At 39.2% G+C, this 27,709-nt stretch overlaps 2 protein-coding genes across 2 annotated transcripts in view; one reads left to right on the top strand and one right to left on the bottom strand.

Annotated features, from left to right (window-relative positions):
- The window catches only part of SREK1IP1 (SREK1 interacting protein 1), a 43,892-nt gene extending 38,593 nt beyond the window's left edge, over window positions 1-5,299 (top strand). The window contains exon 5 of the mRNA XM_027041118.2: window positions 2,196-5,299. Coding sequence (XP_026896919.1) covers window positions 2,196-2,385 — 190 coding nt within the window. The 3' untranslated portion in view covers window positions 2,386-5,299. The remainder of the gene's footprint in view (window positions 1-2,195) is intronic.
- A 164-nt stretch (window positions 5,300-5,463) lies between these two features.
- Window positions 5,464-25,982, bottom strand: SHISAL2B (shisa like 2B). The gene is made up of 3 exons (XM_027041107.2): window positions 25,516-25,982; window positions 21,125-21,282; window positions 5,464-8,299 (listed from the first exon to the last, which is right to left on the bottom strand). Exons 1-3 carry the CDS (start codon window positions 25,704-25,706, stop codon window positions 8,163-8,165), a joined length of 486 nt encoding a protein of 161 aa, XP_026896908.2. The 5' UTR covers window positions 25,707-25,982; the 3' UTR covers window positions 5,464-8,162.
- Window positions 25,983-27,709: the final 1,727 nt, after the last annotated feature.

The following is a 27,709-nucleotide window of genomic DNA, read 5'->3' as shown; positions in this document are numbered from 1 at the left end:
TTTTGTCCTCATATGTATAAAGTTGGGGCTTAAGTATTTGTATTCTCAAAATATCATTGCAGTGGCTACAAAGTTATTAATAGGATTTACGTACCCACTTATTCTAAAAATTCATTCAGGTCTTTCAGAACCCACATCAGCCACCAATGAATTTTTAGTATCAGCTCTTTTAACAACTAACTGGTTAAAGCAATTGATCACAAGAATTAAGAAGCAGCTTCTTATATGGTTAACAAGTACAGTTTCATATATACTAGAATAAACATATATATACAGATATCTTTTAAGGTATTTGACAATAATAATGTCTGACTAGGACCCTAGTTCTCTAATAGAGTAAGTTCTGAAAATCAGGTGTTACTTCATAGAGCATTTAATACATACCTTTCAACACCTCAGCTACTTCATAATTTAGAAAAGTTCATTTTCTCTCAAGTGTTGGGAGCCAAATAATATTTAACATAAAAGCTAATAGGAAGATAGAGGTCAGTGTCTTTTATAGTCGGACTAATGTATTGTTGAATCATTTGCATTAGCACAGCAAGGATTGTGTATAGACAAAATGAAATTATCTGTTTTCTTCCAAATTCTAAGATACTTGTTTTATTGTAACAGATTATTTATTTGAGCCTCTCTACTTTGGGTCTCACAGACCTCAGACAGGGCCTGAAATTAAATGAACTTTTCTAGTCATACTCAGCAGAGATTTTACCACCTCTTGGAGTTGTTATGTGCAAGTCTAACACCGGGCCTTAAAAATTAAAATCCAGGACCAAAAAGCCAAAGAAAAATGTACAAACAAGCTCTACTCAGAATCCAGAGGTCAAGTAGGGTCTTTAAAACAGGAAAACAGGCAAGAGTTGACAATAACAGAGATGAAGAGGGAATAAGAGAATACATGAGAAAATAAGACCAGGAAACAGCCAGAAGTCTAAGTAAGACAAAATGGAGAAAGAAATACAGCATTACAGAAATGAGGGAAAACTCGGAGTTTCTAAACAAGAAATTCAGTCCAGTAATTCATGAGAATCACTGACAGACACAGACTTGAAGTCTCATGCATTTATTTCTTGCTTACTGTAGGTCTGTGTCAGGTTTTCTTAGTTTGGGCTTTAACTTCTAACGGTTAGCTCACTACTACCTTTTTAGAAAGCTGTCTTTTTTGGGGCGCCTGAGTGACTCAGTCGGTTAAGCAACTGACTTCAGCTCAGGTCATGATCTTGCAGTTTGTGCGTTTGAGCCCCTCATTGGTCTCTGGGCTGACAGCTCAGAGCCTGGAACCTGCTTCCAATTCTGTGTCTCCCTCTTTCTCTGCCACTCCCCTGCTCACGCTCTTTCAAAACTGAATAAACATTAAAAACAAAAAAAAAAGTGTATTTTTATTTTTTATTTTTAATTGACTCAGTTTCTGTCTTCTGACACATTTAGAGTTCGGGTGTGGGGAGATTGTTGTATACCTACTTATATAAGATCTTAAGAGATGGCTTTTCTGTTTTTTGTTACTTTTCTCTTTTTTAATACTAGAGGAAGGAATTGCGTAGTTTTTTTCCAAATCTAGTATTAGAGGAATATTAGAAAAATAAAGAATAATGATAAATCATCTTCATTTACTTGTATGCGTTTAAAACATCTCTTTTTGTAACTAGTGAAAATTACTTTGGAATGCAAGTGCTCATCTGTATCACTTGAACAGGAATTTAACAGAAGTCCTTTTATTTAGCTAATTTTCAGCTTTCACCCATTTTTACCAAGGTACAAATATAGCCCTTTTTACATAATTGCATCCTTTTTAGCTCTTTTAAGAGAATATGCTAACAAGTTATTGTGTATGTAAATGAATTGTATATATGATAAAGGCTTGGTAAATACCACTTTGTTTACCTTATAAGATTTTGAAGGGTACAACAGGATGAAAAGCTGAAAATCACAGAAAAATTATTGCATCCTTACTGAGTTTAAAACTTAATACTAGAGTTGAGCAAAATAGAGTTATTTGTTTTGTCAGCTTCTATGACCAAGGAGCAAAAATTCTGAAGTCTGTATTTTAAGAGAATACAAATATATAAAGCACATTTCAAGTTTCTTTGTTTATACCCCACTTTGCTCCAAGAATGATTTCAGGCAGTTAAATCCCATTTCAATTTAGCTATTAGCCATAAATGCAGTTATCAGTCAGTATCTATTATTGCCCATAGGTCTTATTCATCCAGTTCCACTGAAGAGGACACTTCAAAACAAAAGAAACAAAAATATCAGAAGAAAGAAAAGAAAAAAGAAAAAAAGAATAAGTCAAAAAGGGGGAAACACCACAAAAAGGAAAAAAAGAAGAGAAAAAAGGAAAAGCATTCTTCCACCCCTAATCCTTCTGAGATCTGCAAAAAGTAACTGAATCTTCAGCCTAAGCCATTAAATTTTAAAATTTGGTTTTAGAAATTATTTGACCTTCCTTGGAATTTGCTATATAATCATGCTTTGCAATAAATCACAGCCTTTTCCATATAGACATTTTTTTCGTATATGGGACCATTGTCTTCTGGCAATAGATTTTTAATGTGCTGACTATAAAGTATTGAATCAGTCTTATTACTTGATAGCCACACCCCAAATATAGATATTTATACATACAAAACACATCATTTTTGGTATTCATGACTGTGTCTGACTAGTGTTGTTACTTTATAAGTTGATTGTAAATGGCTTTACTCCAGTCAACACAGGTAATCTACCTAGCAGTTAATGAGTATTGCTCAATCAAGTGTCCACCTTCCAGTGATAAAATGAGGTAGGGGATAATGCTTTGCTCTTGACTCTGAAAAATTTAATAGCTTTATTTCCTATGGTAATGTATAAAGATAGTGAAGTTTTTCACTGTCATTTTTAAATCTTGAACTTTTTTGGATGTCATAGGAAATGAAGCTGCTTCACTGGTCTTAACTAGGACATTTTAAGCAAATGGTGTTGGCAAGAAGATAATGAAAATACTTATAAGGAAGTTTTACTGTTACATGAAATGCAGAGTGTCTAGTACCTGCCTCTTCTGTTATTGTAACAATTAAAATTCTCTTCCTCTTTTAAAAAGACAAGCGTAGTCCAGCCTCTCAGAGTCTTGCAGAGATGATGCTGTGTTGGGTAGAATATTTAGGATAGACTCCTGGGTTGTTTTACAAATGTGCCATATTGGCATCTCTTAAAGTGATACCTCAAACACAGAACTTTTTAATTAGGAGGATGACAGCTAAATCATTATTAGAACTGATTTTTATTGTATTCTGTATGTAAATTTTATGAAGCTTGTTTCTATGAGTAATGTGGAAATTTTTTATAAATGTGAACATATATATTTATTTGTCTAAAATAATTTGTAGTTTTGAAGCAGGTTTCACACTGAATTTATGGTTTCAAAAATGACCAGTTTGGGGTGTTTCTCTCTTTTACTTCATTCTTAGACCTTAAGAGCAGTGACAAAAATTTAGGGTTAAGAATTTTATTCTGTACTTTTTAAAATATAAGAGCCAGGGAGTTGCATCATGAAAGCCTTTATATAACAATGAAAATTTTATATGAGTAAGCATTTTCAAGCATGTATCAGTAGATATAAATGTTTCTTACACTTAATTTCACAATGATCAGTGTTACTTACTTTGCTTGATATTTGGATATCCCTTACGCCCAGTGAGTTAAGCACTTAGCAGCATCAAACATCAATCACTTATCATGGCACAGCACCAAAGATTGCATGTACTCACTGTGGTGCAGTTATAAATTTTCAGATTACTAACCTACAGACATGGCTTCAGGCAAATTCATTATGGTGAAACCAGGTAAGTACATGTAACCTCACAAGCTGGAAAAATGTACTGATTCTTTCTTCATCCAGCTCCCCTTGCTCACATGACCTCACTCACACTGGGGGAGCTCACAGCTCCTCGTAATATCTGCTTACCATGCTGGGATCTAGGGAAGCTACACCCACATCCCTCTTCTAGCTTTATAGCTGAGGAAGCTTTCACTCTTCTAGCTTTTCCATCACCTAATTTCGTCATATGGCCTCTTCAGAAAGAAACTCTTTTGTTTAAATAGTTTAGTCAGGTGTTGAGAGAGAAACATAGAGTTATTAAGTTATTACATTTTTAACTGTTTGGCCTTTGCTGTATTTTCAGTATTTTTTTAGCTGTATTTTCTGAAAATACGGTTCTTTCATTATAATGAAAAAAATAAAAAACTTAAAAATGATAGGAAAATGCTGCATGCACAAGGATGGCCTCATCCCATTTTAACATGGTTAAAAATGCTAATAATTATAGTGAAACAAAAGTAATCTAAAGTTATTTGTGAGTTTTATTTCTGTTAATCATAGAGATTATAAATTGGCTCATTAGATTTGTTTTCTGAATGGGAACACAATTGATAATGGTCCAAAAGGGTTACATAAAATTCAGCACCATTAACTAATACAGTGTGCAAATTAAAAAATTTTATTGCTCAGTAATTTTGTCCCCTAGATACATTCTTGGAATTATTCTTGAGTAAATTCCCCATATTATGAGAATAGTTTATAAAACCTGTCATCTGAATAAAATTTATTTCTTTTTACTGGTTTTCTTGTTCAATGATCTTGTTGAGATTGGATACAAATCTCACTAATAAATTTTAGGAGAAAATTAGTGAGATTTTCTGAGGCAGTATGTACGTAGCAGAAAGAAAACTGAACTTAATAGTAAAAATCCAAAAAGTCCTGGCATTTCTAACTACCTTCGTGACTTTCAACTAAATTATATAGCTTCTCTGGGCCTTGGTGTATTTGATCTGTAATATATTATACCCAATTATCTCTGAGAACCCTTCCAGTCCTTAATGTATATGATTATCAATATGTTAGTATAATTCAAGTAATATTATTCATTTTAGAAATTGCTGTAGGTAGGCAGGTAGCATTCTGTATTGGTAAAGGTTGAATTTATTAATATACCTGTTAAACACATTCAGCTTCTTTAAGCAGGTAATTGATATTTGGTTTACATTCTTAGCAACCAGTGTATGTCTTTTTCATCAGATGCATATAGATTTTATGTTTAGATTTGTATCTGTAACCTGATTGTCTAAATACTCAGGCTATTGCTTTTGGGCTGATGGATCCACTCCCCACAAAATTCCCTGTTTCTTTTCTCCGTATCCTCTTTTGACGAAAATCTCTCAGAGGTATCCCTAGTTCTTGCCCCTAATGTACATCTGTTCACATCTTTGGTTCTCTGAGGCCAAAACATCAATAAATAAGGAATAAAACAATTTTATGTGTCTATATTTATGGTTCACTCCGTCTAAAATTATATAACCCTAGGTCACTTTCATTTTAACTAGATTGAAGAGTTATTAATAATGTTGATAAAAATGTCATTGCCTCCTTTCTTCAGCAAACATTGACTGAGTGCCTGGCATAGCAAACGCTCTGCTAAGTACTGGGGATACAGAGATTAATAAGACTCACTTGCTTCCCTGAAGGGGTTCATAGTTTAGTTGGTGGGAGAAACAACAGAACACATCAGTGTATAATAAATCCAGTGATTGACCTGAACATGCGTTCATAAAAACACAGAAGGATACTTAACTTAGTCTGGAGAAGTGAGAAAAGGCTACCTAAAGAAATGATGGCTGACTTGGATTTTGATGGAGACTTAAGATAGAACTCATGGCAGTTACGGACGAGTGGGTACCGTGAACAAAGATCACAGTAAAAAAAACTTGTGTGTGTGTCAAGAATTACAAGCATTATGTAAGGCAGGATGTGGTAAGAATTGAGACTACCATTCTAGGTTCTCAGGAACAAGAGAACGAAGTCTTATGTTCCGTGTTTGGAAGCTTGAACTTTAATCTGTAAGCAATGAGACACCATGAGAGAGTTTTAAGGAAAGATACGGCCTTTATTGGGGTTTGGTTTCATCCACTTCGAAATCCTATTAAACAATTTTTTTCAAAGATGAAATTGCTCTCATAAGAAGACCACATAGAAAATAATTTGAGCCTCTTATGTCCTGTTATTTCTACTCTTCTTCTAGACCCACTTTTCTTTCTAAGATTTGATTATTACCAAAAATTCCAGTGACTTAAGTCTTCTAAAAACACATAAAGCTACTGTGTTCTTTATCAGACACGTCCCCAGAATTACATGCATAAGTACATACTTTGAAATGTGTTTTACATTTTTAGATTATTTGTGACTGATTTAAATTCTGTCACTAGGTTAGTGACACCCAAATAAATCATCTAAAGTATATTTTTCATTGTATAGACTCGGCTGTGATTTGATAAGATGTCTTGCTTAATATTTTGTCTCAATGTGTGAAGCACCAACTGCTTCAAAGCAACAGAGACACATACCAATTGGTCCACTGGTTGAGCCCTGTGGCTCTCCCTCAGGTGACCTGGCTTGGCAGGGACTATAACTAGTACCAGTGCTGAGATTCAATCTCCCTGGGCAGTTGGCAACCAAGGAGAGTACGCTTCTTAAGCCAGCACAATTGTAATCACACAAAACCCAGGGTCTTCTGACCATCATTTGTTGCCTCCCAACTTTTTTAAAAATGTGCAGAATGCCAGAGAATTGGGATGCCTTTCCAGGGGCACAAGTCAGGACACATCCAGCCACGGCCAGCTCCTGTATGTCTCACAGGTCAAGAGGAGTTTGGGAGACCGTGAGCGTTGTGCTGGCCTTGACCAATTTGTCTGCTTCTTGTTTCATTCATGGCTTCTGCGTTTGCCCTTGAACAACAAAAGTAGAACTGTACCCCTGCCTTAACTAAACTTTCTCAACCTAGGTTTTTACTTGAGGCAACATCTATAGTACTATGATTATTATTTGTGTATCAAGATAGCCAAAATGAAATCAACATAGGCAGCAGATGTGTCAATAATGATCTGGAACTATGTTCTCAGTATAGCCCCATGTAGCTATTTAAATTTGGATTAATTAAATAAAATAAAAGGTATCCTTCATTTGCTCTAGAGACATCTTAAGTGCCCAGTTGCCACAGATGACTGGTGGCTACTATGAGCAGGGCAGACACAGAACATTTCCATCATCACAGAAACTTCTGCTGCACAGTGCTGGTCCAGAAGATATCCCCAGTTCTTGGTAAAATTTTTGACAGCCTAATTGTCCCAAGTTTCTAACCCTTAGCCTTGCATGCCCAAGTGCAATAGGGCTTTCCTTTTTTTTTTTTTTTTTTCCCCCTCTCAGACCAGAGAAGCTGTGTCTGACACACTGTGAAAGGCTAGTCTTCCAACTCCATAACTTTACACCGCACAGTACATGTGTTCAGCAGAGCCAGCTGAAAATTAATCCTTTTTTCTTAGTGCATTCCTTCAGACACCAGGCCTGTGTTCTTACAATAGAAATCATACTTATGCATAAAAAATCTTTTAAGACAATTGTAATTTGCAGAAACTGTAGTTTTATTTCTAGATGTCTATGTGGTATTATTGCAGTAGCTTAGGTGGAACCAGAGGACTTGTGTGTTTGATAACTTTCATTATAGAAGTTCCTTAGGAACTCTATCAGTGAAGGATTCGTGTTACGGTTATCCCTTGGTAAGCTGAAAATATTTATTATTAAGATCATATATTGTGACATACTCTGTTCTCGAATGTTAGCTTTTATAAAAGCAATACATTCATTGTGCGCCCCACAAACCCTCTGAAAAAGGCAAGGGGTTCATGTCTAAGAGACTTAAAAACATGCCACCTCTATTTTACAAGACCATTCCCTCCGAGATTTACGTATCCAGTACCATCTCATGAAACGAACTGCCGCTAAGTATCCAAAGACTTGTGTAATGTTGCTAATGTGACATAAATTTCCCATTGTTCCACACTGGCATAGGTTTGCTTGTCTTTGTTATCTTAAGTTCCTTAATTTCTCCAGAAGTGTTAGCATAATTTCATGTACTGCAGGAACATCTTAATTAGCAAATAAAAGTAAACTTCTCTGCACATGATCAGAAACCTTAGTGGGTTTTTAATAAATTAACTGAAAAATCAAAAGCGCAGCTGCGTCTTGCTTTGTGCATGATGAATTTTTGAGAAGTATTATTATGAACTGTATTTGAAATGCATTCTTTATTTTTATTTGCTCTGTCCCTCCAGTGAGCTTTTACAGCACAGGCTTTTTAATAATACACAGTGCTGATTTGTGTCATCTCCATCGGTGGCTCTTGATTCATGTCATCAGCTTCATAGGATGTTTCAATTGTCGAATTTGATGCTGCATTTGAATTGGGGGCATTGGCTTTCCTGTTTGGGTTGCCTGCACAACACAAAACAAAATGAAATAATTACTTGGAATTATGACATAAAATTTGGCTTTTTAAAATGTGTGCTTGGAAAATACATTTTGTAGCAATATTGAAGCTATGTCTTGAAAACACTAGGTGGATGGGTGAGAACCGAATCATTTCAAAGCTGCTTCTGAGCATTTCCTTCTGAAAGTCAAATTAGGGAAATATTCAGTGACAGAAGAATTTCATTTCCGTGCTTATCTTTCTTCCTCTGTGTTTCCATGGAGGAAATTACACATTTGAGAAGAAGGCAACCATTTCTGCGTTGCTTAATAAAAGTGTGACTATCCCTCTGCATAAAGTGAACAAAACTGTACTAAAGCTAATCACAATAATTTGCACCACTCTTAAGGCTTTGCTATCATAATCAATTTAGATGTAATCTTTAAAAAGAACACATTTGTGCCACAATCTCATTCACTCATTCTGTGTCAATATCAATCCAAAATGTACAAGGGTAGAGGAATATAGACCTCTGATCATCACAAAAACTGAAGCTGATAGCAAAGAAATGGATTATTTTCCAAAAATGATTGTTAGAAAAGTAGCTGTATCATATAGTTAACCAAAATGTGCAAATTTAAATAATGTATGAATATGTAGAAGTAGTAGATAAATCCCAGATGTCACTAATGCCCTCCTTTTGCTGAATTCCCAGCCCAGTTCATAGTCCACATCTTATTTGACCGGCCAGCAGCATTTTCTTTCCTTGGCCTCCAGGATACCACCCTGGACTCACCTCCTCTGTCTGTATTGCTCCTTCTCGGTCTTTTGTTGGTCCCTTTTCTTCTCCCAGGTCTCTTAGGTGTGCCTCAGGGCTCAGCTTTTGGGTTCCTATCACTGTCTCCCTCCCTAATTAGTCTCATTTGGAAAAATCTGCTCTAAACTTCCCTAAGAGGAAGCAGGACCCACTGGCCAAAAGTTTCCACTCTTAGAAACAGCTACTTCCTCTACTTTTCACCACTTAACGTGAAATCTAAGCCTCAGTTTTCAGCCTGGCTCTGCCTATTTATAAGTAATTGTATAGACTGCCTTCCAGGCCCCATCCAAATATCCCCCATATAGGTTGATTGCAGAGTTCATCACTTATAGGGCAGTATTATTTACAAGTTGTGAAGAATGATGTCTCACTCCAGCTCCCAGATCATGCCCCTAGAACTGAAACGTGGATGGTATTGTCCTCTGAGCTAATATTAAAAGTACCGGAAGTTTAAAGTACAGGGCCTAAAATTGTTCAATAGATGGCTTTATGTCATTACTTCTGAAGCTTTTGGGTGGTAAAATAAATTAATGTTCTACTTCTAAACATTCAGTCATAATGTTTCGGCCATATGATTTGATTTTTAAGTTGATTTGTTGTAGGCGCAACATTTTCTAGCCTGGTAAGGAGCTCTGTGCCCAATCAGGAATTGAAGCTGTTAAATGAGCAGGGAAGGTTGCTTGAAAATCTAAGAAACCGATAAATTTGACTTGACTATTACTTGCAAAGTGGGGCTTCAAAAAATACTAGATGAAAATTTAACTACTAAGTACTTAAGTAATGGAATTTATTCTCTAAGGGGGGGTGTTGAAACTTTTCCTCATATAACATTTGAAAAACAGAATATTTGTAGTTTCATTTTTCATTTGCGTGGTCCTATTTGAATCTTCAGGATTCTCGCAGGTAAAGATAAAAGATCAAGGATGTAAGATGTAAATTAGCTTCATATTACCTGGGTGGCTTCTGTACCTTATGTAGGCATTTCTTTAAATGTAATCTAAAATTGTAATATTTTATTGGAGTTGCTGGAAGTGTGAACTGAATGTTGCTTAACTCCAGTCCTTCACCTTTCCTAAGCTTTTTACATACTTATATTAATAATATTTCAGAAAGATTTTCAAGGTGTTTTTATCTACCTTATCACATAGTTTTTGTTTTTGTCTTTTTTTTATGGGAAATAGTTCACAGTTATTTCCTAACTTAAGGGTTCTATCTAAGAACCCCTTTGTCCGGGGTTCTCTGTAAGTCATCTCCGTTCCGACAGCTCTAGTTTCCATTATGTATCTTCTGGCCACCATTGAAAAAGTTTATCTAACCTGTCTACTCCCCTCGGAGATTTAATGGCTTGCAAAATAAATTCCGGTGTTACAGATTTTTCTTCATCTAGGACTTGTAAAGGTACCCATTCTCCAGCCCTGACTCCTTATTTCCTCAGCTCCTGGATCCTCCTAAGCAGTGTAGGGTACAAAGACTGTTTCTTAGATTGGCGTCTTAAGGCAAGGCACTTACCCTCACAGAAGCAATTTGCTTCACAAACAAAAGGTTTATTACAAACACCATACCAATATTCTTTGAAGCAGGAACTTTGATACGCAAGTTAACCCTGATGTTCACTCTCTTCCCCCAAAGATGCTTTCAATGTGTGTCGTTCCAGTAAGTTAGAATAACTAGACACAGAGAAAAACAACTGCAGTGAGTAGCTGCAGTGATAACAGAGTCCAGCTAGTTACATCTCTTTGGAATCGTTTTAGAAGAGAATGTGGGAAATCCTCGGCAACCTCCTTTTCCTAGTTTTGCTTTGATAAATAGAAGCTAATTTCTGAACCAACAAAGTAGGGATAAAATCAGCTACCTTTTTTTCTGTCCCAGGGTTACAACATGGATTCGATTTTCAATAAGTAATCTGTAAATCCACTGAGCTTACAAATTGAGGGATTTGTTACAGATAAAAGGTTTTTCTTATTTAATTCCTCCTTTTCTTTACTGAGTGCAGACTGTGAAGCTCCAACATGTCTGTTCTTTCGTGGGTTGACATTACTTGTTCTTCCTGCTGTTCGTGTCCCATTTTAATTAGTATGTGTGTGTGTGTGTGTGTGTGTGTGTGTGTGTGTGTGTGTGGTCATCCCATGTAAATCTCAACCTTCCTTTAAGGCTCTACTTCTCAGACTAGCATTTAAATTAAAGCTTTGACCTTTACCAAAATTCATATCCAATTCATCAATCTTTCCACGTATCCTCATCACAAACTATGCCAATCTATTTCTTCTGGTAACAGTTAAATTGTGCATTCATTTTCAGATTCATTCCTCAGGAATCCATTTATCTTGCAACTCTTCTATGAACTCTGCCCTTGCCTGCCATTTCAAAATATCAAAAGAATGCTGGGGACCCCCTCAGGTCTTCATCCCTTGGCTCTCTGGTAGAATCCTAATTAAGTTTTTCTGCAGCTATCTGCCTACGGCCCCCTAGCTCCTGTGTCGCTGTTCTCAGTCCTTCTAGTTCCTAATTAGCGGCTCACTTTATTACTAAGTGGAAAATCTACACATCCCACTCATCCCACGGCTCCTCCTAGTGAAAACATGCAGCCTTAAATCTGCACCCTGAGTGTTTTTGATTTGCAAGAGGATGTTTTCCCTTCTGACTGAATCTGAAGCATAGGGCTGAATCTGAACTTAATGGTGAAGTAGGCAAAACTTGCTTAGTGACCTCCTGATCTATTGTCCTTTCCTGCCACCAATGCCCTGCTTCTCCTCAAGGATGAATCGGTATCTCCAGTAAATACAGTTAAATATGCACTGTAAAAGTTAGAATCTTTTACACCTGGGCGTCTGGGTGGTTCAGTCGGTTAAGCATCTGACTCTTGGTTTCGACCCAGGTCATGACCTCATCGTTCGTGAGTTCGAGCCCCACATTGGACTCTGCGCTGACAGGGTGGACTCTACTTGAGATTCTCTTTCTCCTTCTCTCTCTGCCCTTCCCCTGCTTGCTCTCTCTCTCTCTCTCTCTCTCTCTCTAAGTAAATAAACATTTAAAAAAAGAAAGCTAGAATCTCAGACTTGCCCTTTTGCTTTGCCCCTCCATCAATGAGTGAAGGCAGTTCTATCCAGAAATGTTTTTTCCTGTCCTATTTTTTTTCCACAATGGACCTTTTCCCCCCTCTTTTTCTTTTCTGCATTATTAAATTTTGCCAACCATTGATGACTAACATAACTCACAAATAAATTTAGCTGATATTTAAAATCCGTTAAATGAAATTTTCATGAATGACTGGCTTCTATTTTGTTTATTGGTTCCAACATTAGTCAAGATTGCCTAACCTTGAGCCCTGGGGAGGACCCACAAATGCTAAATGTGGCAGTAGCTGTGCTGAGCAATGTGGTTTTCTACATTCTAGGAACAAAAGCAGCCATAGGACTTTACAGGCTTATTATTTTAGGTAGAAAGTTCCCTTTAGGAGACACGGCATCTTTTTCTGCCATTGAGTTCAAATTAGCCCATCTTCTACTAAAATCTCAATGAGTTCTGAAAGCCTTTCTGAAACAAAGAATGGTGTTACAAAATAATTTGGTATCCTAATTAATAAGAGTTTTGAGCAGAATTTTGTTGAAGGGGAGTTAAGACTACAAAGAAAAATAGCTCCCAAAGTTATCTGTAAATTTAGTACAAGGGCATCTGGGTAGCTCAGTCAGTTGAGTGTCTAACTCTTGATTTCAGCTCAGGTCATAATCTCACGGTTCATGGAACCAAGCCCCAGGTTGGGCTCTGTGCTGACAGCACAGAGCCTCCTTGGGATTCTCTCTTTCCCTCTCTCTCTGCCCCTCCCCCTGCTCCTAACATGCTTTCTTTCTCTCTCTCTCAAAAATAAATAAACTTAAAAAAAATTACAACATCCCTCAAAATATCACTTGATTTTTAAAAGTTTGACAATGTTGAGGTGCACCTGGGTGGCTCAGTTGGTTAAGCATCTGACTCTTGGTTTCTGCTCAGGTTATGATGTCACAGTTTGTGAGTTCAAGCCCCAGAGTTGGGCTCTGCACTGCCAGCTTGGAGCCTGCTTGGAATTCTCTTTCTCTCTCTCTGTCTCTCTCCCTCTCGGTCCCTCTCCCATTCTCTCTCTCTCTCTCTCTCTCTCTCTCTCTCTCTCTCTCTCTCTCAAAATAAATAAACTTAAAAAAAATTTGGCAGTGTGATTCAACATTACAAGAGTAGCCAAGAAACTTTGATGAAGAAGCATGTTGGGAGGGAGGAGAAAGGCTTGCTTGGTCAGATATTAAAATAAAACTGTATCATTACAATAACTTTTAAGGTATATCATTAGCTTAAGAATAACCAGATTGATAAATTTAACAGAGCAGAAAGTCTAAAAACAGATCACAGTATATATAAGAATTCAGCTTATGACATTTTATTTTTTAAGTTTATTTATTTAGAAAGAGAGAGTTGGGGAGGGACAGAGAGAGAGGGAGAGAGAGAATCACAAACAGGCTCCATGCTGTCATCGCAGAGCCTCACATGGGACTTGATCCCACGAACTGCAAGATGGTGACCTGAGCCAAAATCAAGTCAGCTGTTCAACCAAGTGAGTCACCCAGTGCCCCCAGTTTATGACATTTCAAATTGGCAAGAGAAAGATGGATTATCCAATAAACATTTGGACAATTGGCTCGTTATTTGCAAAATAAAAAGGCAGATACTTACCTCATACTTTACACCAAAATTAAAATTCCAGGATTATTAAAAATTTAAATGTAGAAACAAATGAATAAATGTATTAGAAGAAAATACAATTGCATATCTTTATATCTTATAGTGGCGGTGAGAAGTTTATTTTTTTTTTTAGATTTTTAAAAATGTTATTATTTTTCAAGTAATCTCTATACCCAACATGGGGCTCAAACTCACAACCCTAAGAACAAGAGTAGCATGCTGTACTGACTGAGCCTGCCAGGTGTCCCCAGAGGTGAGAACTTTGTAAGTATGAAACTAAAGGGAGAAATTACAAAAGGAAAAACTTCTATAAATGAAAACTTGTCACACACAAAATTACAAGGGAAACAACTGTGAAAACATTTGTAATATATTTGTAAAAGAGTTTAGTTACTGTGTGTAAAGTTCTTATAAAGCAGTGAAAAATGTACATTCCCATGGAAAACATGCATATGAGCAACAATATGCCACAAAAGAAATGACAGGGGCACCTGGCTGGCTCCATCAGAAAAGCCATGTGACTCTTGGTCTCAAGGTCATGAGTTCAAGCCCCACACTGCAGGTGTAGAGATTACTGTAAAAACCCTTTTAAAAAAAGAAAGAAAGGCAAACATTAAAATGTCCATTCTCACTCCTAATTAGATAAAAACATTGTATTATTTTTTCAATGAAATTAGTAAAATGTGTATCTTTTGAAATAATAATACACATGAAATAGTACTTTTCTGTATAGCAGTTAGGAACTTGTATCCACAGCTTTCAGTATGTGTCCAGCCTTTGGTCAGCAACCCCACTCTCAAGGATTTATGCTAAGAAAATACTTAGGGGCACCTGGGTGTCTTAGTCCGTTGGGCCACCGACTTTGGCTCAGGTCATGATCTCATGGTCTGTGTGTTCGAGCCCTGCATTGGGCTCTGTGCTGACAGCTCAGAGCCTGGAGCCTGCTTCAGATTCTGTGTCTCCCTCTCTCTCCTCCTCCCCCCATGTGCTATCAAAAATAAATAAACATTAAAAAAAAAAAAAGAAAAAGAAAAAGAAAACACTTGGATGTTCAATTTATGTGTGTAATGAAAAAAATGGAAGCTAGTTCAAAGTCAATAATGAACTATGATACACTCAGATTTTGGTTTCTAAATACTGTTCCTAACAAAATGAATCAGGCTTTTTTGGAGAAATAAAAGATTCCAGGGCTGGAACAGGAGTACAGGCTGCCCTGGAACATTTTGTGACAGAAGGCAAAAAAGTGCTCAAAAAATTATGGATACATTTCAAAAGGACAAAGGACCCAATTTAAAGGGGCTCCTGGAGGCCAAATCTGAGACAATGTAAGGATCAGAGTAACTAATGACAGTAATAGAATATTTTAAAATAAAGGATTTGAGTCCATACTGATCTTAACAGTTACATGAATGGGTAAATAAATAGGGGAGGAGGGAGAGTTCTTCCTTGCAGGAGAATAACAACTAACCAATGTCAAAGGAATAAGAATGATGGGGTCAGAAAATCACCATTTTGCAATTATTGTAATAATCTGAAATTATTTTGCAATTTTGAATGAAAAAATTCAGTCAAGAACCACCTATGAGTGGATAAAAATTTGAGGAAGAACAGAACATTTTCAGTCTTTAGGTACCTCCCCACAAAGTACTTAGTAATTAAAAGGGAAAAATAGTGACTTTATAATGTATTAATCCAGCAAATACAACCTTAACCAATGAATCAAAGTTAGCATCACTCATAATGGGACAAACGAATGTTATGTGATGCCCTGATATGACGCCCTGGGAATATGACTTCTGTGGTATTCCTGTTGAAATGTATTATCTCTCTCCAATCATGAGAAAATACCAGACAAATTGAAAGGTAGTGTACAGGATAACTGGCTTTTTCTTTTCTTTTCTTTTTTTAATGTTTATTTTTGAGAGAGAGAGTGCGTGCAGGGGAGGGGCAGAGAGAGACACACACAGAGAATCCGAAGCAGACTCCAGGCTCAGCCGACAGCACAGAGCCCCATGCAGGGCTCAAACCCATGAATTGTGAGATCATGACCTGAGCTGAAGTCAGACGCTCAACCGACTGAGCCACCCAGATGCCCTGGCTTTTGCTTTCAAAAATGTCAAGATCACGAAAGACAATGGTTGAAGACTGAAGAAGGCTAAAGAAACTAATTACAAGATAGATCCTAGATAAGAAAAGCATAGCTATTAAGGATATTGGCAAAACTTGAATATGAGTTGCAGATTAGATAATATTACTGTATTGATGTTACATTTCCTGAGTTTGATAAACATACTCTCACTACGTAAGAAAAAATCCTGTTCTTAGGAAATACTTAACGAAATGCTTACGGTTAAAAGGAATGATATCTGCAAATTATTCTCAAATGGCTCGGAAAATATGCATTGAGAGAAAATCAGTGATAAAGAAAATAAGGCAAAATAGTAACATTAAGTAAATCCGAGGAAAGGTATACAACCTTCTCTATACTTTTCCTGTGATTTTTCTGGAAGTGTGAAATTATATCAAAATAAAAGAATAAAAAATCATAGCACTCCATCAGGATTTTAAAATGGAACTACTAAAACTGATGGCAAAGGTATTTATGTATTGGCAAAGATGTCACTATTGTTCAGTGAAAACAAATAGCATAAGAATCATTCTCCGCCATTTTGTCGTGTATGTGGATCTATAGATGGGTACAAAAAGTCCTGAAAGATACTCAACACGGTGTTAGTGACGCTTATCTCTGTGTGATGGAATCATGGAAGACACTGTGTGTTTCTCTATATTTTCTAGTTTTCCTTCAATGAAAGTGATCTGAAAGAAAGGTTTTGTTTCCAGGTGAGTCATCTAAGAAGAAGAAATATAGCAGACCATTCAGAGCCAGTCTGAGCCATATTTCTCTCACAGGCAGAAAAAACGATTATATGATCTTCAAATGTGCTTTCTCAGTATTCCATACGTAATTTATGTTTTTCTTCTAGACCACTGTGCCTAACTAATGATTTGCTCACTCTTTTTCAATTAAATCGCCTGCCTTTACAAAAGAGACCACCGGATACAGCCTTGGAGCTGTCCGTTGTCTCTAAACATTATTTTTTATGTGCCAAGCCGCTCTGCGAACATCTGCCCTTTTAATTTCCATCCAAACTTCTGCTTCCAATGACCCCTCTTCTCAGGCCTCCACCCACCTCCGCAACCCAAGAGTATCTATCTATCAGTGGAAACTCAAACTGCAGAATGGATGTGCTTACTCTTCCTGAAGCAACGATTTTCTTCAGCTATGAGAATAAGAAGGGGTTATTATTAGAGTAGAACAAACTGTGGCATTCAGCCAAGTTGGAAAATCCCATAAATTTTAAAAATAAATATAAGAACTTAAAATAATTGCAAGCTCATAGGCCTAAGGCAAGCCTTTCCACGCCAGCCCCTGGAATTCTGGAGGTACACGTTCCCCTCTACTCTACCTTTAAGGATTCTCCAGCAGAAAAGTTTGAGAAGCAGGGATCTAGAAGATTCACCCCTTTAATTGCTTCTCTATTAGCCATGAATTCTTTCCCATCTTAGGAAATGAGCCCTCGCCCTCAACGTGTCTACTCAGAAAGATGCCCTTCACACAGCCATCTTCTCAGAACTGTACATCCCCTACAGTGCACCTGAAAAGCAACGGGATTCTCTTCAACACTGGCATCTGAAACACACATAACTCAAAACACACACACACAAAGAGAAGGAAATGATTATGGGACACAATTTAAAGGGCAATCAATTTCTTAGCAATAGTACCTCTGCACAAAGTGAGCCCTGGAGGTAGCCCAATTATTCTCTACAGTCACTACCACAGACCTGTTTTCTTCAGGATCAATTCAAGAGGTATAAAGCCTTACATTGTATACATTAAAAAGAATAAAACCCAAAAAATAAAGACACACCAAGGAAAAATCTTGACGAAATAGCCTAAGATTAGACTCTTTTAGACTCAGATTATTGTCACTTACAGAAACAAAAAAGTCCAGTGCCCTGAGCCGGTTTTAGAATGTGCACAAAAACATTATTCCCTGTAGGTCATTCAAATTGCCTGTAATGAAAACAGTCTCAATTATAAAAACTAACCTAAAATAATAGGAGATTGACTCGTAACAACAGATAGTTTTGAAAGAGAAGAGTGGTAACTAATGAAACAGATTTCCTCCCACGTAATGTTTACGGATTTGATTATTATGCAAACATCTTATGTTCCTAAACTTGAAGGCATTCCTTAAATGGAATAAAGATTTGTTTTTTTCATAGCTAGAACATGGTAATGTATTCCTAGGTGGGAGAATCACTGGAATAGCTTGCATATTTAACAACAGCACCACAGTGTTTTTAAATGATCACTTTAAAGGGTCCCTTTCAAATATAAACCATTTTCTCTCCCTATTTCAGTGACATTTGGATTACCTAGTTTGTTTTGGGCTCTCCTCTATGTCTGATTTGGTTAAAATCAACCCAAGGGACCAAAAATCCCCTCTTTTGAAAGCAGCAGGATGGCAGGGATCATATAAAACCCTGCCTTGTCAATAGCAAGCACTCAGGAAAGGAGTACTGAATTAATTTGCTGGCGTGATAAACATGATGTTTTTGAGAGGGGCAGAGTGGGGACATTTCGATGTGAGAAAGCAACTTCATCTAACTACCTGAGGAGTGCATTAATGGATCTCCTTAGCTAAACAGCAATAAGACTACAAGACTTCAGTCCACAAGCCAACTAATTCTGTTGCTGGGTTCTCAGAGCCAACATGAAGTAATATTTTGGAGCAGTCCCTGAAAGAAATCACGAAGAACAACCAATTCCTATTTAGCACAATACATTGCATACAGAAGACATTCAATAAATGTTGATGACTCTAAAGGTGACAATAAAGATGCTCCTTTCATCATCTACTATAAAGGTGCCATTTGGGGCGCTTGGGTGGCTCAGTCTGTTAAGTGTCCAACTTCAGCTCAGGTCATGATCTCATCACTCATGAGTTTAAGCCTCCTGTCGGGCTCTGTGCTGACAGCTCAGAGCCTGGAGCCTGTTTCGATTCTGTGTCTGCCTCTCTCTTTGCCCTTCTCCTGCTCACACTCTTGTCACTTTCTCTCAAAAATAAATAAACCTTAAAAAAAAGTTTTTAAAAATATAAATAAATAAATAAATAAATAAATAAATAAATAAAGGTGCCATTCCACTCCAGTCAATTCATTCAACAAACACGTGTTAAGTGTTGTAGGCACTAGGGTTATAGTAGTGAGGAAATAAGGTGAAAATTATTACTTTCCTAGAACTTACTTTCCAGTTGAAGTGGAGAAAAGTTAGACTAAAATGTATGGTATATTAGTGCTAAATGCTTAGGAGAAAGACAAAGCAGGAAGGAAGTTGGAAAGGTTGAAGAGGAGTTAAGAAGGCAGATATGGCGATCAGGGAAGAACTCCCTAGAAAGGTGACTTGTAGTAAAGATTTAAAGAAAGTGCAAGAGCAAGTCCCATGGATATCTGAGGGAAAGCCTTCTGGACAATGGTGACATTGTATGCGAAGGCCCTGGGGCAGAGGAATTTCAAGCAATAGCAAAGAGGCCAATGTGGCTGTGCACAGGAGAAGTGAAATGTGGGTGGAGAGGGACACCACCAAAGCCCTGGCCGGTCACAGTTAAGACAACTGTTTGTATCAAGAGAGATGGGAAGTGATTAGGGTTTTGAGCAGAGGAGTGATATGACCTGACTTAGGTTTTAACAAGCTCACTCTGGCTGCTCTGTGGAGAGTAGAGAGTCCAGGGCTTAGCTGGGAAGAGGACCTATTTGTTTTAAAATGCAGAGTCTGGAGTTTGTGGGTTTTCAGGAGCTCCCTGGGTGATTCTTATGCACAGCAAACTTAAAGACTTCTACTTTAAATTACCTAAGCACTTGAGACAAAAAATGATTTTATGACCTGATTATTGGGTGATCACTAATCCAATGCTTCATTTTGCCTGTGGAGGAACAGGATCTAAGCCATTGGACTAAATTCAACGAACAACCTGTCTATTCTGCCACACAGTTCCAAACAGTGCTTCAGAAAAAGAACTGCAAAGGGACATTGGCCTCTTGCTCGTGATGCAGGACACCCTCTGAGAGAGATCTCCAGGAGAATGAAAGTAGAGCTAATGCAATCATTTAGTGACAGCGTATTTGATAAAGTCGCAGAGCATGTACTCCATACATTTCAGGATTCAGCTAAAATAGAGCATCTGAGCAGAGGATTTTCCAAGATTTTTTAAAGTAAATGTTTTCATTCTTTTTTTAAATAGAAGTTAGTGAGCACTTCTGTCTCATTCTAAATATATATGTACATATATATGCATATATATCCTATTTATATGTTCTAGATTTTTATTAAAATACATTCTAAACATATATATCAAAATTTATGATTGCTATATTTTTTAATGTTTATTTTAGAGAGAGAGAGAGAGAGAGAGAGACCACAAATGGACAGAATCTGAAGCAGGCTCGAGGCCATGAACTATGAGATCATGGTGTGAGCCAAAGTCGGACAATCAACCGACTGAGCCACTCAGGCACCCCTATGATTACTACTTTTTAAATACACTAATAGAAATGTATATTCACAAAAATTATATCAGTTCTTTCTGATTGAATTTTATAATGCAAACAATTAGCATCTGTGTGGCACTTTATAATTGAGATAGTTAGACAATTTTCCACAAACTATACATAAAAATTTCTTTCTACTTTATAGTCATTCTATCCACACACACACATACACACATGTGTATCTTAGTTTGTAGCCTATTCAAGAACAAAGACTGTCTTCTATTTATTTTTCTATTCCTTTGTGTGCCTTTATATGCCTCTTCCTAATTCTGCACACCACAGGCACCCTGGTAAATGCTTAACTGACCACTGACTAACCAGTCTGGAGCAACCCAACCCTAAGAATTAATTATCGCATATTTTGTTCCTCTTTTTGACTTCTGTGGCTCTATCAAAAACAAAATGTAAAATCTCCAAGGGGATAAAACCTTCATAACTGAATGAGACTTAACTATAGTAGAGTGGATTTGTTGGGCCAGTGTATTCTTGTTCATGAGAACATTTACATCCTGCCACAATTTTTCCTTTGGCACAGTTTCTTGAAGATAGGTCATCATTAAGGTCTAATTTCATGTGAATATTTATAAAGGCATGTAATAAATTGAGTTTTTAAGAAGCATTCATTGTTAATGGCATGATCTGTTACCGAGGTACAGGTTATTCTTTTGAATAGAGCGCAGGTAATTGGCTACAAATAATGGACAGTGATTACCTTCTTGAGTGGTAGAAGCCTCTAGGTGTTGAAGTTTAAGGCCAGTGTCTAATCTTCGGGGCTTTGTGTACAGAAATAAGTAGCAAAGGACACAGACACTGATGACAAAGGCAAGTAGAACAAGGGCAGCAGTTCCCAGGCCAACTAGGGCACCGATGCTGAAGAAAACAGGAAAAACATGGGGACCGTCACACAAAATGGTTAACACATGCACTAAAGAGAAGGTTTGAATATGGTTAATTCTTGCCTCAGTCATTCCTAACCAAATTATATTTTAGTCTAAAGAGTAAAAAAGGTCCCCTTTTTCTTTCATCAAATTCTTAGATTTTCTCTTCCCGTTGATATGTTAACATAAGTATAGAATACCACGTGAATCCATATGACACATGAAAGGTCACATGATTCTTTAGGGCTAGTTCAAAAGTATCTCAAGCAATAAACCTTTTAATATATTTTAGGAGGAAAAATGGTGTTCAACAATAAAGACGAATAGAAAAATACTGACGTCCGCAAGTTAGTGAAGCAAATGTTTACCGGAGATGTAGAACTTTCAGAGACACGTATGGAAGACAGCACTAATATATAAAACCACAACTCTTACAAAAGAGAAGAATGTTTAATGAAAGGAAAGCAGTATTTGTGAAATTTATATCAAGTTCATGTTTAGCCTGAGTTTTTCCTTTCTGAACAAGCATAACACAGTGGCTTCTAGCATTAAGGAAGGAACCCTTGTGCTTTCCTCTAAAAATAAAGGGTATGTCTTATAATTTTCTCTGTACTAATTTTGTAATAATTCCTTCTAATACAATTATCTATAAGAGTAAGCATTTGAGAAATAGCAGTTTTCATAAACCTATGAACTTAATATTTTTAAATGGGGAAAGGAGCTTGGAAAAAACATCATCCTGAAAGACTCATAAGCAAAACATATGTACTTAACTTTTCTGAACCAGATATTTGTCTGGGTACATAAGTATATACACAGAAAATGTTAAGTTGCTCAAGAGCACATACTTCTGTTGACCTTCCCATAGTGTTGGGCATACATATTGAAAGGGCTGATTAGAGTACTTAGCTTGTAGTAAATAGAAGTAAGTGATAGTAAATAGAAGCAAATAATAATTGACTGGTGATTGATCCACTTTTAGTAACTGAAAAGCAATTATCATTGAAATGGTCATTGAAAAGTAGCAAAGAACACAGATGCTGATGACAAGGCAAGTAGAACAAGGACAGCTGTTCCCAGGCCAATGAAGATCTTTTTCTTCATTATATGCCTTGCTTGACTGCAGGCTTTCACTATTTGCTAGAGATAAGGCCCTGACAAGTTTGACACGTACCAAAGGGAGGGAAGGGAGAATGTGACCAGGGATGCTAGGTGTGTTAGGGCTCTGGAAAGGAGAATAGAATTAAAAAGTGAGGGGCTAAGCTCATCCCCTGTATCCTTGATTTTAGAAGATAAAACACCCCTGCAATTTAGAGATTGCCTCCTTGGCCATAGATACGGAGTTAGGCTCCCAAAGATGCTTGTGCTTAGTTTAGTAATGTCAGCCCAGTTCCCCTAACCTTGCACACAGTGAAAACTGGAAATTCTGTGGCTAGAGTCAGCACACAGCTGTATATCTTTATTTTAAGTTTTTATGTATTTATTTATTTGGAGAGAGAGGGTGAGAAAGCGAGAGAGGGTGAGGGCCAGAGAGAGGGAGAGAAAATCCCAATCAGGCTCTGTGCTTTCAGCACAGACACCAATGTGGGGCTCAATCTCCTGAGATCATGACCTGAGCTGAAACCAAGAGTCAGATGCTTAATGGCCTGAGCCACCCAGGCGCCCCTACAGCTGGATATTTAAATCAAAGTTTGCCCTCAGTTGGTAAACTCTCTTCCAAGGGTCAGGCTCCCTGGCTCTGGCAACTCCTCTTTCGGGTTTGTTTGCACCAAAGTTGACTTTTGTAGATTATACACGTCAGGGAGGGTTAGGACTATGCACAGACACATGGAACCATAATCCACTTAATTAACATTATCTGCTGCACAAGGCAGCTGGGCTGCCAGACATCCGGAGAGATTCCTGAAATGAGAAGGTGGGTTATTAAAAAACAAGATCTTCAAAGTGAAAAAGTACTTCAGTCAATTTAAAAGTAACACTGTCAATTTAATTAAATTCAACATGCATGTCATGAGCTTTTAATGCACACAGTTTAAAACACCAGCTGCATTACTGGAAGAAAAAAAATGCTATTTTCTGCTTTCCATTGCAATAAAGGAAGGTTCTTCGTTATCTTGACAAACAGTTTGTATCACAGTTCCACGTTATAGAAATGTTGCTTTATCTAGATAAAGATGGGACTCTAGGAATCTCATACAGTATTCATTTTGACAAATACTTACTGAACTCATGTGTTTCCCTGTGCAATACGTATTGTCTTCCTAGGTCCTGAAGAAGGTTACCCAAGGAAACTCTAAGAGGGCAGGGACTTGTAAGGGGAGAAAAGATGGGAGTGGGCCGGACACAGAAAAGGGAGAATTCTACTTTCCCTGCAGAACGTTATGGCGGTTTGCTTTCCAGTCCCTGAGAGAGGGTCTGAGGCTGTCGTCACATTAATGCTGCAGTCCTCCTGCTTAGCAACTTTGCTTACCTGGGAGTAGCTGTACTGTGCCTTTCTCCAGCAGCTGCAGAATCTCAGAACAAATGCTAGTGACTTCGGGAATAGTTTTTGCGGTTGGACTATTTTAAATTAGGGTGGAGAACGAAGAATATGAGGGGAGTGCAGCTCTGAATTTTTACCTCCCCGTTGTGTTCTCAGAGCTCAAACGCTGACAAGAACCCCGGGTTTAACATTGCCAACTGATGCCATCAGCTGAAATGATTTTTATATTTTCTAGGAACTGAGCTACACTGTCCATTTTGTCCATGCTGAATGAAGACCCCAGCAAGGTGTTCATTCCTGGTGCCCTCATAAACCTTAGGAAGGTTTTCTATCCTCTGCTGCCTGTCACTTTGGGACTATTCAGGGATCTGAGAACCCCAGGCACTTTTCCACCTGAGTTTGACTTAAGAGTTGCCAGTCTCTCTTGGGGGTCTGCCACCATTATTAACACTTCCAAAAACTCAGAGCCAGGTTACTATGTTATTTTCCAAAAGGCCAGATAATATGCCAATGCAGTACTGATTACTTCTCCAAATATTAAGGCTAAGCTGTCATTTTCTGAGATTATGCCCCACTATGACACAACAATACAATGTTGTTAGATGAGCTTATTGGTAGGCGACCCCCTTTTTGAGATTTTTTTTTTTGAAACTTGCAATACGTTTAAAAAATTATTTTACTGCCTCGAGAAATAGCATTTATGGTCATTTGCTGTAGACTTGGCCTGTATGACAAATTCTGGATCATGCTAGAGAATTAGAGAAATAACACTCTTCCGGCTTACTAGCAGAGTCTCTCTCTTGTCAGGCATAAGCTAATTGGTTTGTGAGACACAACTGAAGGTGGGTTTGGAGACATACATTCTCCAGGCAGAATGAAGGAATGGAGGTCAAAGGATGCAGTCTTTTGGAGTAGAAAGGGGGGGGGGGTGGCATTTCACAATGAAGATATCTGCATAAACACTAGGTGGAATAAGTAAAATTCCCATCACAGGAAACAGGCAAGAAAAACCCGACCTTAGAGAGTCTCTGGTCTTTCGGAGCAACGGCCAAGTCGCTCAGGCGTTAAGAAAGGGGTGCCCTGATAAGGTTCTACACAGGATGTATTATAGCAATTAAAACTTTCCCTGTCTGTGGGTCTCCAGTTCGGTTCGGGGTCAGTGTCAGATTATCTGAAAAGAGCAAATTATAAAGTTCCAGTAGCTTTACACACACACACACACACACCCCTTTTTGATTCCTTCTCACATTCAAAGAGACTTGAAGTATTCCAATCTTTGGTTAATACCTTAAAATGAGTCCCAGAGTAGCCCCCTTTCTAGTCAATTGCACCAAATGCCCAAACAAATCAAAAAGAAAATGAAAACCGTAAGTTATCTGCGTAAATCTCTCTGCCAGCAGAGCCTCCTGCCTGGGACACGTCCCTGGCGGGGGTGAAGAGCGGGGTGAGCGGGACCAGCGGAGGCGGCACTGCGTGCGCCCTGGGCGCACGGTCCGCGCTCCTCCCGCGGACACTTCTGGAGCCCACAGCCGGACCCTCGCCGGACGGGGGCAGCACCGAGCGGGTCCCGGGTCCTGGGGGAGCTCCCAGCTGGGTGAGCTTTCTCTACAGGTCCCTCGCCTGCCCTCGGAGGCTCCGTGTCCTTCCGGAGGACCCCGACCTGAACGGGCGACCCTCCCACTGCCCGGGTGGTCCTGCTCGTCGCCTCCCCAGAGCCCGCCGCCCGTCCCCCGCCCTGCCCACCTGAGGCTCCACATATAGCTGTGCTTGTAGGGGAAGTAGCTGCCCGGCTCGCTGCAGCAGTACTTGAGGTCGGCGAAGCCGCAGCAGTAGAGAAGGGCGGCCCCCTCGCCGCTCCGGGGACACTCGAAGGGCTCCACGAAGCTGTGGTTGAGGCTGTAGTAGCCCGCGCACACCCGGCTCGCCTCGCTCATCGCGGGCGGCTGCGGACAGGGGCACGTGAGACCCCCGATCTGCCCTCGGACCGCACGCGTCCCGCACCGCCTGGCCCGCGGACGCCCCTCGGCGCGGGCTCGTCTCCTGCGATCTGGGGTCTGTCGGGATGCGGGGCGTTCAGCCTTCGCGCGCCTCCTCTGCGCTCTCTCCTCCCCCTGTCCACATGGTGTCTGGTCGCTTTACTCGCACTTCTCCCTCTCGCTAGTGAGTGGCCCTTTCATCTGTCGGTCTTCGACCCTGTACCTCTTCTCCCCTGTCCCTTCGTGGGCTTTCTTCACATCCCCCTGACTCCCCCCTGCTTCCCCTCACTTCTTCGACAGCCCGCGGAGCTCAGTTGGCCCCACTCTATGCCAGAGATTTCACCCGAAGGAAGAGTGGAGGTGTCATATGTCTGCCATCTGGGCAGATGCAGCCCAAGTTGCCATTCTGTCTGCCCAAGGACAGGGCAGCTGGGTTCCAGGCAAACAGAGCAGGGCCGGGGGAGCCTTTACCCCTCCTCGGCCACCGACCCAGGGAGCTGCATAGTGGGCAGAAACAAAAGGCACTCAGCTACCAGGGAGGAGGTGGTGGTCAGGCTTAATCTGTCTTCTCTGAGAAGCACACGTGAAACATTAAAATTTGGCAATTAAAAAAATAAAAGCCAGAGACAAAATTTTTCACCAACAACCTAGCCGTGCATTGTGTATTCTGTTAAACAGCCTACAAAGAGAAGAAGGGCAGGCAAGAGATTCAGGTAAAGACAGTGAGGAGTTTCTGCAGAGACAGGCAGAAAGAGGAGAAGGCAAAGGAAATCGGGAGAAAGAGACCTTCATCAGTTTTAAAGTGCTTCAGAGATTTCTCTTGTTCCCTTTTTGTTTGGCATTCTCATTTAGTGATTCATTTGTTCACCAAGCCTTTTAAAATAACAGTAGTAATGGATGCCTGTTGTAATAAGTCAAACAATATCTTGGTGTACAAAGAAGAAAACAGTAATGGCCTTAAGAAGGGAGAGGAGGTGACTGAACATTCATAGAGTTTGTGAGACAGAACAGTGTTCCTTCCTCTTCATTTTCTGCTTCTTTCCTTTGGCCAGAGGGTTGATTGGATGTCGGAATTATGAACTTGACCTTGTTGGGTGCTGAGTAATTTTGTATTCCCAGAAATATTCTTGAGCCTTGTCTGGAATGCAGTTAAGTAACATGGACACAGTTGGAGTCTTTAGCATTTGCTTTTAACCTTTGTTGAGAGAACCAGAGCAGATCTGAGGACTGAATTTTTCCCCATCGCTGGGGTGATGCTCTTCCGAGCACTCTACTCAATACCTTGTGAATTATGACACTTACCATTCCAACCAGTGGAAACAAACCATTCCAGGCCTCGTGACAGCTCAAAGGAGTGTTCCCTCTGCTCCTTTTACGTGGCTCTTTTCCTGGTTTCCAGTTATCTCCTGACCGCCGTGTGCTGATCAGTACCCAGCTGAGGACTCAAGGAGAACCTCCAGTGATCCAGTTCTGTCTCTCTGCCTTTCTCTCTCTCTCTAGCTCTCTATTCTCTTCTGCTACCTCAAGCCACCATGACCTCCTGTACTCCCAGCTAGGTCTTCTGACCTTAGGGAAACCTCTCGGCTCTACCTGGGGCCGCTCCTGCTGCTGCAGTCTGGAAACTCTCCAGGCAGCATGCTGGGTGCAATCATAAGGCTTACCCTGTCTGTTTCTCTGCTTTAGGGTTGCATCATTGTCCTGCACTACCTGATAACCATGTTCAAAACCTATCGTTTCTCTACTCTCTGTGCTTAGTTTTTTTTCAGGCAGGAGGGTTAATCTTGTCTCTGTTAAGCCATGTTAGCTGAAAGTTGGCCAGGCGATTGGACCTGATCTATGCTAGGCCAGTTAAGTTCTCTGTCCTGGAATTGGGATTTTTCCCTGGGGACAGGAATCCACAGGAGGCTAGGGCACAAGACAAAATGAAGCAGGGAGAAGGAGCAAAGAAGGGTGGAAAGAAC

Source organism: Acinonyx jubatus, chromosome A1 (genome assembly GCF_027475565.1).
Source record: "Acinonyx jubatus isolate Ajub_Pintada_27869175 chromosome A1, VMU_Ajub_asm_v1.0, whole genome shotgun sequence".
NCBI lineage: Eukaryota > Metazoa > Chordata > Mammalia > Carnivora > Felidae > Acinonyx > Acinonyx jubatus.
Note: the sequence above shows the minus strand (reverse complement) of the source record. Positions and strands in the feature narration are given on the sequence as shown.